Here is a 12,171-nt window from a genome sequence, read left to right on the forward strand (position 1 = left end):
CAGTGTCAGGGGCAGCAAGTCCCTCTCAGGTTTTGTAGGAGTTTTTATATCCTCAACCAGGCAAGCTGCACATTTCCTAAACCCCACCCCAAAACGGCAGGGGAAAAGCAGCTTTGTCCCTGGTTCTAGAGGGCAGAAGGGGCAGAAGTAACCCCAAAATCAAAAGGCCTGTTTACATTCTGTGTTTATACTGGTGGCACACACCTATGGACTTGAAACGGAGTATTTGATGTTGCACTGATCAAGTTTGCTGTAAAAAAAATGGTGGTCTTCATTCAGTAGATTATAATTATGTTCTTGGGTGGATTAGGGCAGGTTTGGGGAAATGTGGACAGAAGCCTTCAGGTATGGGAAAAGCCACCCAAAAGATTCCAAGACAAAAACTATGAACATTCAGGTTGCCCAGGATCTGTTGGTAGAAATAATATCATTGATTTGGTTTTGGGTGTTTTTCCCTTAACTGATCAACTGCTGGGGGATTAATTGCCCAGATTAATTTTTGCTCATTAGCGAAGCCTTCAGGCTGGCCCCAAGCTTCTCCTGCAGCAGCTTCCCACCGATCCATCCCAGAGTGGGGGGAACTTCCCCGCATCCCTGGGATGGAGCGAGGATGCTCCGAACCCCGGGACTCGCCTCCCCGGGGGTGCGGGGGGTGCGAATGGCTGTTTTATAGGGATTTATTTATTTATTCTGTATTCGGGGAAGGGCTCTTGGGATGGGTCCCGTCCCCCGGTGCCGCTCCCCACGGGCACTGCGTCGCCGTGGGGCAGGACGCGAGGCCGCTAGCGTCCCCGGGCCGGTCCGTGTCCCCCCGTTCGTCACCCCGTTCGTCACCCCGTTCGTCACCCCCGTTCGTCCCCCCCGTTCCCCGCCCCGCTCGTTCCGCGCTCCGCGGCCCCGCGGCGCTCCCGCGGCCGCCGTTCATTCACGGCCACTTCGGGGCGAGAGCGGGGCGGGGCCCGCGCCGCGCGCCGGCCAATGGGAGGCGGCGGCGCCGCGCGTCACGCGGCCGCGGGCCAATGGGAGCGCGCCGGGCCTGAACTTTTGCCACGGCGGACAAGTTGATACATCGCGGGGGTGTGTCCGGCGCGCGGCCCGCGGGGGGGGCGCGTTAACCCCCGCGCTGCCGTGACCTACTTTCACGGCGCCCCGCTCGCCCGCCCCCCGCGCCCCGCTCCGCCGCTCCCCGCGGGGCCGTCCCCCCCTCATCCCGCCCGCCGCCGGCGCGGGGTCGCGCGGAGCCGGCGGCGGGCGGGCGCGGGGCGGCGCGGGGCGCGGGGCGCTTTAAGCGGTCGGAAACCCGAGCCGGTGTTTGCGCAAGGGCCGGTGCCGCGCGGAGCCGCCGGAGTGTCTAGACTGGCACATGATGGGCGGCAGCCAATGGCGGCGCCGCTCGCGAGGGGCCCCGCGCGCGCGCCCCGGCCACACAAAAGCCGGCGAGGGGCGGGCGGGCGCGAGCGGGCGGCGGCGGCGGCCCCGGGAGCCGCGCACGGAGCGCGGGGACCCGCCGGACCGGGGCCGCGCCCTGCGATGCGGACAAGGGACGCGCTGACAACCGGCCTGCGCTGCGGGCTCTGCTGCTGCTGCTTCGCCTTTTTGATTTAATTTTTTGCCCCTTTTTTTTTTAATAATTTTTTTTTTTTACTTTTTTTTTTTTCTTAATACTATTTTTGGCTGAAGGGATCCGACGCCTCCGAGCGGCCCCCGGCGCCGGTTCCCCGCCGGGCGGCACCCCCGCGCCGGGCGCGCTTCCCCGCTCCTCCCCACCTTGTATGGTGGAGCGGCCGCGGGGCGCAGCCGAGCGCTGCCCCGGGCTCCCCCCGGCCCTCGCCCCCGCCGCTCCCCGCCCGGCCCCGCGTTGGCAGCCGATGTAGGGCACGGCGCGGCGCGCCCGAGCCCCAGCGCCGCCACGGGAGCGGCCCCCGCGGCGCCGTCTATGCCCGCGCCGCCCCGCCGCCCCCCCCATGGTGCGGCCCCGCCGCGGGCCGTCGGAGATCCGCTGGGCAGCAGCGCCGCGGGGAGTCCGGGCTGCTCCGGGGCTGCGATGAGATAGAGCCGGCGGCGGAGCGAGGAGCCCCGCGGAGGAGGGCGGGGGGCGGCGGAGAGCGACGCGACCCCCGGCCGCCCGCGGGTCGTATGTTCAGGTCCAAACGCTCAGGGCTGGTGCGGCGACTTTGGAGGAGCCGCGTCATTCCGGACAGGGACGGCGGAGATGGGAGCGCCAGGAGCGGCCACGACCTTGGAGCCACCGGCAGCTGCAAGATCGCGGAGAAAAGCCCCTCGGTGGAGCTCCGCGCGGTAGCGCGCAGCCTGCTGCTGCGGGAGGCGGAGGAGCGGCGCGGGGCGGCGGGCGAGGCGGCGCCGCGCGGGGACCCCATGGCGGAGCGGCGCGGGGCCCGGCTCCGCGCCCCCGGCTCCGCGCCGGAGAGCGACGGCCGGACCGTGACCTGCTGCCTCTTCTCGGAGCGGGAGCCGGGCGGCCCCCAACCTCCCGCCGCCCCCGGCCCCGACGGCGCGGCCGACGGCGGCTCCCCGGAGCGGCGGGGCCGGGAGGCGCGGGCGCGGCTGCTGCTGCTGGAGCAGGAGCTGAAGGCCGTCACCTACTCGCTGCTGAAGCGGCTGAAGGAGCGCTCGCTGGACAGCCTGCTGGAGGCGGTGGAGTCCCGCGGGGGGATGCCCGGCGGCTGCGTCCTGGTGGCCCGCACCGAGGTGCGCCTGGGGGGCCTGGCGGCGCCCCCGCACCTCCTCCTGGGCAAGCTGTTCCGCTGGCCCGACCTGCAGCACCCCGCCGAGCTGAAGCCCCTCTGCGAGTGCCAGAGCTTCGGCGTCGCCGACGGACCCACGGTCTGCTGCAACCCCTACCACTTCAGCCGCCTCTGTGGGCCAGGTGAGCAGCGGCGAGTTGGGTCCGTCCCCCCCCGCCACAAACACGCACCGATTTGGGGGTTCGGGCTTTCTGACCCCTTGCTGGCTTATCCGAGCCCTGGTGGGCAGCGCTGCCCCGGCCCCGCGGTGTTGCGGGGATGCCCGGGGGGACGCGCCAGCTCCGGGGTCCCCGCCGGGCATCCCCCCTCGCTGGGACCCAGCGCTTCCAGTTGTGCGTAAAAAGCCCTTTCTCTTTATTGGTTTTTTCCCCTTCCCGCGGAGTTTCCCCGCTCTCCAGGAGCCGGACGGGCGATAATCGGCGGCTCCATCCCGCTGGCGCCAGCCTGGCTCGCTCGTATCGGAGCCGGGCGGTCACCGCCGCCGGCTTAAAGCCGCAGGCGCTTCGGGGGGGCTGCGGGGATGTCCCCGCCGCGGGGATCCCCGGACCCGCGGGGACATCGGGGGCTCCTGCAATTCTCGAGGGTTTCTCTTTTTTTTTATTTTTTTTTTTACCGTGGGCATAGATTTCAAGGTGTGGGTTTGGGCTTGTTAAGGGTTTTTTGGTTTTTTCAGCAATACTCGATCGTACGTCCATGTCAGCAGGGAAGGGTTACATGGAGCAGAGACATGTTGGAGTTTGAGGTGCAGAAATGGAAATAATATTTTAATAAGCTGTACAAAAACTGTAATGAAAATGGACAGCTGAGTTCCCACTGCCAAAGGGCAGAGTTAGATGGGATATTGGGGAAAAATTCTTCCCTGGGAGGGTGGGCAGGCCCTGGCACAGGGTGCCCAGAGAAGCTGTGGCTGCCCCTGGATCCCTGGAAGTGTCCAAGGCCAGGCTGGACAGGGCTTGGAGCGACCTGGGATGGTGAAAGTTGTCCCTGCCCGTGGCAGGGGTGGAACGGGATGATTTTCTATGTCCCTTCCAATCCAAACCATCCTATGAGTCTGTGCTGACTGTCCCTCTTATTGGCAAGAAGTTTGATTTTATTATTTCTGTTGCAATCTGGGCTCCTCCTTTGCATCACTTCTTTCAAAGAAACTTCTCTTCTGGGCGTGCTTCTCCCGAAGGTCGCTAGAGGCTGGAGGCAGCTTTTTTACTCCAGCTGGAGTTGAGCTGCGTTTTTAAGAACTGGGCATTTCTTTTAGAAACGGGACAAGTTTCCCAGTGTCTTTCCTGCAGCCGTGGTGGTTTTCCCAGCGGTGAGGGGCTGCCAGCTCTGTGCTGGGAGTAGTAGAAAGCAGCGCTGTTATCAAGCGGCTCCTTATCACCTTGATAACGGGTGACTGTGCCAGGACCCCACCCGCGCCGGCTGGGCGCTGGTAACAGGAGCCAGGAGAAGGCCTTGATGCCCTTTTTCCACAAGTGGCTCCCTACAGGGATCATCCTGTTGGTGTTTCCCACCCAGTCTGCTGTGGGGTGTGAAAGTTCTGGGGTGCTTCCAACGAGTCCCCGGTGACAGCAGGTCTGGAGTGGGACCAGCACAGCCAGGTCTGGCTGTTACCTCCACATGGGGACATCAGCACCTTTATTTTTCTGTATTTTGGGATTTATAAGCACCCTGTGAGAAGAGCACCCTGCTCCCTTAGGCAAAATGGGGAAGCTTTTCTGAGAAGCAGTAGATGACCCCAGAGCCATCACACGGGGGATGCTGAGGTGCTTTTTGCCGGGCTGAGCTGCAGTTGCTGGCTGGGCGCTCTCAGGTCCGGGTGGGCTGAGGAGCACTCCCGTGTTTCCCTGCTCTGGGGTCGGTGTGGTGCCACCGATGGACTTCACAGAGCAGTTTCTCGCTGGAGTGGTGCCTGCTCAGTGCTGGTACAGCCCAGCCGGCTGCACGCTAGGTTTTGTACAATTCAGGAAACTGCCATACTATGGAAAGGGACAAGAAACCCCTGTGATCAGGGTCTGGAGTTTCCCCGTGGTCTGGACCCTTCCAAGAACAGCGGGAATGGTTGAAGGACCCGGTCCAGCAAAGCACCTCTGAGCACTTGCTGGACTTGGAGCACATGACTGCTCAGTGCTGCTGCTTAAAGCTGAGCTCGGGGGCTTTGTGGGGTGGATTCGGGGTGAGGGGGATCACGGTGGCCTCTGCTCCTGAGCCACTTTAGTGCTGAGGCCTTTTGGGATGCACTGAGGTTATGGGATGTCTTGGTGGCTGAAGCCAGCCTGGCTGTGGTGCCAGCCCTGTGTGCCAAGAGGAGTCTTCTCATCACCCAGTCCTTCTTTTCAGTGCTTGTGAAGTGTCTGGGGAGCACTTGTCGAGCCCTGTGTGTTGGAGTCACCCATGGAAGGTTGTCTCCCAGTGCAGATGATGGAAATGGGGTTCCTGGGGAGCAATTTGATGTTTTGTGTGACTCATTCTGTGGGTGTCCAGGCACAGATGTGGGGCAGCACTTTCAGTAGCAAAGCCCACTTTGAAAGTTCAAGGTGGAACTCCCATTGTTCAAAAAGGAGGGAAACCTTGGTCTCCAGTTGCTTCCAAGTGTTTTGTTTTCCACTGGGTGTTTATAACCTTGGAAGAGTTCCTACCCCAAAAGAGAAGGGAGAGGGTTTGTTGGTAAACCGAGCACAGCACTAACCTGAAGTTTTGTTTTTCCAGAGTCTCCACCACCTCCCTACTCTCGGCTGTCTCCTAATGATGAGCAAAAGCCACTGGGTACGTGTTTTGTCTCTTTTGATCTCTGGGGAACTCTTTCATGGTGCAGCCCGGTGCTGGTTCTGAGACAGCCCTACCTGGCACGCCAGGCAAAAGCCAACAAGTCGGGGTTTTATGGCTGCTCATTATTTCTGAGCAAGCATCAGCTGACAAGTTTTAAGAAGTAAATGGATGCCAGTTTATCCTACCAAATTACTGTGTAGACACATGCATATTTTCCAAAATAATATGAAGCTCTATTTTTAATGAAGGCGTAATGAAAGGTTACCAGACGTCATGTTTAGTCTGTGTGTGTAATCTGCGGGAGTGGGAGCTCCTGGGTGCCATTTCCATAAAGGCCTGGCTGTGCTGCTCCATGGAGGAACCAGCTATTACCCTTCCTCTGAGATGGAAAGTCTTTGAAACTCGGGGCTGTGTCATTTCTGAGCGGGGTGTCACTTTTCCTGGGGAATTATGAAAGGTTTTCCAAACAGAGTTGGTGGGAGCAGCTTTGGGGTGGCTCGGCTGGGTGTGGAGTGCAGGATGCTGGGTGCTGGCAGCCTTGGATCCTGGTCCTGTGTGCTGCACGCTGGCCCGCAGATGTTTTGAGCTGGCATCGCTGCATCCTCACCATCCTTTCTCATCCTTGCTTCTTGTGCAATTAAATGGGAAGCAGAGACCCGGGAGCATGGCAGGGAAGGGAGGAATCCCACATCCCCCTTGGGTTTCTTGCTGGGATGGGTGCAGCTGCCTTCATCCCGTGGTCAGTGATTTACTGGGATTAATGACCAGGGGGAGCTGCTTTTGCTGCCGTGGGGCAGGGACAGGGAGGAGACAAACGGGGTTTGGCAGGGACAGGAGGGGACAGCAGTGCCTGCCTGTCCCACCCAGCCCCAGGGGAAGGCAGGAGCTGCCCCTGCCAAGGTGAGTCCCTGCCCTGCCAGGCCTGGGAGCAGCTCAGCCATGTGTGCACCCCGTGCCCGGCGCCTTCATCGCCACAGGGCTGGGACCAGAGCAGCCTGCAAGGCCAACTTGGCTGCTGGTGGCTTTTTTTTTTTTCTTTTTTTGTTGGATGTGGAGGCAAAAAAAAGGAGTTGTCCCTCCCTGCACTCCCCCCTCCAAGTTAATTCCTTTTAGAAACTGCTTGTGCTGCAGGGAGAGATGATAGTGAGCGACACGTGACTTTATTAAAACAACAGCCAGGGGTTGAAATTTGCTTCACTGGCTTGTTTGATTGGAAAAATAATAGTTAATCTGTGAGCAAACAGTTGAGCACTTAATTAGAGGGGTGTAAGCAAGAGAGAATAACAAAGACTCTTAACTTGTTAAAACAAAGTTTCCTTCGCTTCAGCAAAGAGGAAGGAAGGAAGCAAGAATAAACAGCTTCAAGAATTTTAATGGTGATAATTAAGTATAGTAACTCTGACTTGTTTAGAGGCTTAATGTAACTTTATCCAGTAAGCACCAAGTTCCTACTTGTTTGATCAACTTAACTGGAGTTATTTTTGTGGTCGAGGCAATTCAAACTTTGCATTTGCGTGGTGGAGCTACAAAGTTAATGGTTGCTTTCTGGCTCTGTGGGGAGTTTCTCTGGGGGAGGTGGTGGGAAGCCCAGCAGCCAGGGGTGCTCACGTAGCACTGGCAAACGCAGCAGGACTAAAAGTGCTTTTTTTTTCTTTTTTTTTTTCCCCAGATCTATCAGATTCCACGTTGTCTTACACTGAAACAGAGGCTACAAACTCTCCCAACGTCACGCCCGGAGATTTCTCAGGTTGGCAGCTGTTGGTACCTTCCCCCCCTGCGTGGGGGCTGGTGGTGGGGCAGGACAGCAGCAGGGGATGGGGGTGCTGGTCCTGCTCTTGGTTTGTGCTCTGGGTGTGAAGAGAAGGACAAGAAGCAGTTACTTGAGTTGGTTTTTCAAAGACATCCAGGCTGTGCGTGTTGTGATAGATTGCTGTTTGTGGGGAGAGCAGGGGCATTTGGAGGTGGCCACAGGGCCACTCGTGTCCCGTGTGGAGGCCGCCAGCATGGATCCCAGGCTGTGGGGCTGGGCCGTGGGCTCTCCCATGGCAGGGGGGCCGTTCAGAGCTGCTGCTTTGGGGTGGTTCTTGCCGGGACCGTCGGGCTGGTGTTACCTGTTGGGCCCTGGCCCCGGGCTGCAATCCCTGCTTTCATGAGCAGGCTCCCAGCCACGGAGCCATTGAAGATCCCGAACAAAGCTTGGCTTAATTAGGTCCTGGTTTTTGCTCTGCCCCACCCTGCAACCTTTCATTCACTTAATGGGGCTCTGCAAGGCCTGGGGTGGTTTTACCTGACAGCAGGTAGACTTGGGGCTGTCCTTGGCTCAGCACATCCCACATCTCTCTCCTTGGGGTCTCACCCCGGGCTGGGAGCTGTCTCTGTGTGACAGGAGGGGCCTGGCTGTAGGACTAGGTTTAATTTCTTTGCCTGCTTCGTGGTCTGAGAGCTGGGATGAAGGCAGACAAACGTGGGTTTTGGTGGAGCCCCACGTTCGGCGGCTGGGGTGGGGCTTGGACACCTCTGAGGCTCCTGGCTGGATTGCTGAGCACGTGGATGGGATCTGCTGCTCACTTGGGGCATGCCGTGAGTCAAGGGAGGTGCTGGAGGGGACCTTTGGGGTACTGGTCCCTTGGCTGTGGCACTTTTCTTCATTTTCTTTCCTTGCAAGAGTTCATGGTCAGTTTGGTGGCACTTGGGCATTCCTCAGGATGTTTAGGCCGATCCCAACTCCAAAGGGTGTTCAAACAGCACTGGGTCTGTATCATGGCAGGGTGGCACATTGCCCTCTGGGGGTTTTCCCTTCTCCTTGTCCTTTCAGGTGTCCCTGTGCTTGGGCCCACGGGCTTTTGTTGTGCTGCCGAGGGTCCAGAGCAGGGGAACAATTGATAGCAGGACTGGGATCATTCAGCCTTGTGCTCTAATAAATATGTGTTTGCAATTCCTAGCAAACATTCCTAGGGCTGGATGCACGTCCCTAAAGCTCCCCATGCCCGTGGCTTTTGTTGTAACTTGATAATTGGCATTAATTACAACAGCCGAGTTGGAAAAGTGGGGTTCCTGAAGATGTAATGGTTTAGCTTCCCTCATGGCTCAGTCTTTATGGGACATCTGGTGGGTTTGCTGGAAAGAACAGAGATTTTAACTTTTCCTTGAACAATATAATGATAACATGTGACCAAGATTGTGCTGAAACCAGATCCCTCCTCTCCCCCTGTGCTGTTTCCAATGGTGAAACTTTTAATAAGAGTCTGGGGCTGGGTGATTTATTTTTCCCCAGTGCTCACGATTGCTGAAAGAGGATAAGAGCCCTGCTGAAGTTAACCCATACATGTCATCACAGGGCTGTACAAGGGTAAAAATCCACTTAGGCTCCAGTCTACCTGCCACATTTCAGTTTGTTTATTCTCCATTTCAACTCATTTAGTCGCTCTGCTTGAAGTGTAGGTCTGTGGGAGTGATCCACAAAGCACGTGGTCCTCCCTGCCTCCTCTTGTGTACTCAGTGTGCATTTAACTTGTCTTCCAAAAATAAGTACATTTTGGATCTAGCATCAAGCCACTGCTATTTATTGGTCCAGCTTTGATCAGCAAAAAGGCTTTTCCTAATAAAGCCACAAAATTCAATTTTGTGTAACAAAGAGAACCATTCTTCTCCTGTTTCTCCTTTACTTGATGAACTTCTAAACAGGAGGCTTTAGAGTGAAGGCAAAAGATGATCTCTGTCATGTGTGTTAATTTAAAAAAAAAAAAAAGCAAACCCTGTTTTTGAAGTAGAGCCTTCCATGGCTATAATATTGCCCTTAAAAAGAGGGAAACAGTGGAGTAGCAGGCTCACTGTAAAGTTCAGAGGAACAGCTGGCACTGACTGGGAGCACAAGCTGTGGGTGATTGGGTGGATGTGACCTGGATCCCTGGATGATACCCCAGAGCCCTCTTCATCTCCTGTTCCAAGCATTTGGGTCTTGGAGCAAAGTTGTTTGTGCAAGGGTCAGTGTCCAGCCACAGCTTTTCCCTAGGAGTGGGGATGCTCCTGTTTTCCCAGCCATGGCTTGGAAGATCTGGGTTGGTGTGAAAAGGCCCTTGGAGGTGTCTGACCCTGCGGTTTCCTCCTCCTGAGCTCAGGCCGTGCCACATTCAGCACGAAGAGGAGTTCCATCTTTTCCTTCTTAGATTCATTTCTGCCTGGGGAGCAGAGCTGAGCAGAACCTGCCGTTTGGGGGTTATATTTTAAACCCAGGTGGTTCCCTGGCCTGGGCTGAGCCTGTCTGTCCCCCGGGAGCCAGCAGAGCCTTGGCCAGTGCTGGCGGCTCCCGGCCGGGGCTGGGGAAATACCAGGGAAAGGGCAAAATCCAGCAAGGCAGGAACAAAAGCTCAGCCTCGTGACTCATAATTGGTGGAACATTTGTAGTAATTTTTTTTTCCCTTCCCCTCAGACTTGGCTCCTGCAGCACATGCCAAGAAGCTGCTGTACCCGTTAGACTTGCCAGGCGTGTGGAGGGCTGAGCCTCTCTGTAGGGGATGGGATGGGATGGAGCAGCTGCCGTGGGCTTTGGGATTGCCTGCCTTCCTCTGGATCCCACAGGGCTCTCCCTCCCTGGCCCTGGGAAGGATCTTTTCCTAAAACCCATGGAAAAGCCCCATTCCTGTTGAAAAGCCCCATGATGAACGTTGGGCAAAGTTCTTGTTAGAGGTGGCTTTAAATTCTGGAGGTCCTGAGGGGAGGACAGGTGGGAGAGCAAAAGGTGGCCTTGCCTCTGTAGGTCTCGTGCTGACTTGACCATCCCCAGGGAAGATGCTGGTTTGTTTTTTCCAAAAATAGTTGGTTTGTTTTGTTATTTTTTTTAACTTTGAAATCACTTCCCATGTGCTAAAACTCTCCAAGAGTTTCAGCTCTGGTGAACCCGTGTGTAGCTGAAAATGTGCATCCTAAAGAAGAACTGTTGAATTGGTGGTTTGTTGGAGGAGGGATGAATTCTGTCCGTGCTCCAAAGCAGCACGAAGGTGTTTTCCACCTGGAAGTGGAAGCACGGGCATGAGTTTATTCCAGCAGCTCTGCTGATGTCCAGAAGGTGCTGAGCTCCACGTGGAGATGAGCTGTGCTTGGTGACTGATGATGGTGGAGGAAAGCTGAGAATTAACAGAGAGAAAAAAAACAGAGGCTGAATGGCCAGGAGCTTATTTAAATTATTTCTGATTTTTTTTTTCTTTTTAAGATGGGGAGGTTTTTGCAGGGCAGTGGTGAGGCTGTGGGCATTGGATTTGGGGAGCAGGGTCCCTGTGCCACCAAAGGGAGGAAGAAGGCAGGAGCATCCATCCAGGAGCTGGTGACTCAGCCCTGCTGAGGTGATGCCACGGCTCCAGGCGAGAGCCAGAGGGTTTTTTCTGCTTCCAGCAATATTTAGGATGAACTTAAGGAAGCATATTTTAAAACCCACTGAATGGAGAAAGTGAACGTCTCCCTTCCTCTCCCCCCCAGAAATAACAGGCTGCAGGATTTATGCTAACAAGGAAATTTATGAAGATCCTGTGTGTTAGGAGTAGGAAAAAAAAAAAAAAAAGCCCATTAAATCTGTCAGGCGGATGTGTGTGGCAACTGGGCAAACATTGCCCTTTCCGGGCTGGGGGAGAGGCTCTGGAATTACCTGTTAATAGAAAAAAGGGTATTTTTGTCAGTAATAGGACAGCAGTTTCTTCTGGGGGGAAATGTTGGGTTTTGAGGACAGACTCAGTGACAGCTCTGGGCTGGGGGCTGGGTCTGACCCAGCACCACCCTGGAGCCTTTTCATCCCTTCTCCCCGCCCTTCCTGCAGAAACAAATCCTTTAAAAAAGACACGACGGATCTGTGCATCCAGTTTAATCACAGACAGATGTTTGTTTGGGCCAGCAATAGTTTTGGTTTCTTTTTTTCTTTCATATTTAACTGTAGCTTTGCTGGCTTGTCTTCCCCTGTGCAGTCTAGAACAATCAGGGTTTGGCTAAAACCTCTCCTGGTCGGAGGAACGAGCCTGTTGCCAAGAGCTACTTCTTTGATGCAAAAAAATACATCCTGGAGGTGCTTTGTCAGATGTTTTTATATTAAACAGCTTTCCTCCATAGTTTCACTTTGCCAACGGGAAATAAAGTGCATCTATTTTCCAGTGTGCTTCAGAGAGGAATTCTCTGCTCGCTGTGGAGGCTCTTCCCCCTTGGCTGTGGATGGCCATGGATGTTGGAACCCCCCCGGGAGAGCCTCGGAGCAGCAGCCTGCCCTCCCTGGGGCTTTGCTCATGCGCAGCTTCTGGCCCTGCCTGGGGCTGGCATCAAAGGCAGCTTCTCCAGCTGTGGGGTGAATCATGGATTAAGCCCTGGAAGGGAAGGTGGGGAAGCTCTGGGAGCTGCTCCCTGGGCTTTCAGGGCTGTCCCTTTCACAGAGGTGCAGGTGTGCTCCTTTCTTTTATATAAAAGATGTCTGGGCTGGTGATGAACCCCCTGGAGCCGGTGGATTTGTGGAGGGCAGGGGGTTTTTCCACTTCCCATTTGTGCTTGCCATGGTGGGGGGCTCAGGTGGCAGCTCCTGGAGTTCTGCCGCTCCTTTGGAGCCCAAGGTGAAGGGATCATTGATTCTGGAGCCAGGTAGGCTTCTTGTTGTGTCCAAATCCTGTCGATA

At 56.2% G+C, this 12,171-nt stretch overlaps 1 protein-coding gene across 1 annotated transcript in view; it reads left to right on the forward strand.

The window, feature by feature from the left end:
• The first annotated feature begins 1,298 nt into the window (after positions 1-1,298).
• The window catches only part of SMAD6 (SMAD family member 6), a 38,388-nt gene continuing 27,515 nt past the window's right edge, over positions 1,299-12,171 (forward strand). Inside the window, exons 1-3 of the mRNA XM_038146865.1 lie at positions 1,299-2,887; positions 5,469-5,525; positions 7,198-7,275. Coding sequence (XP_038002793.1) covers positions 2,137-2,887; positions 5,469-5,525; positions 7,198-7,275 — 886 coding nt within the window. The 5' untranslated portion in view covers positions 1,299-2,136. The remainder of the gene's footprint in view (positions 2,888-5,468; positions 5,526-7,197; positions 7,276-12,171) is intronic.

The sequence above is a fragment of the Motacilla alba genome, chromosome 10 (genome assembly GCF_015832195.1).
Source record: "Motacilla alba alba isolate MOTALB_02 chromosome 10, Motacilla_alba_V1.0_pri, whole genome shotgun sequence".
NCBI lineage: Eukaryota > Metazoa > Chordata > Aves > Passeriformes > Motacillidae > Motacilla > Motacilla alba.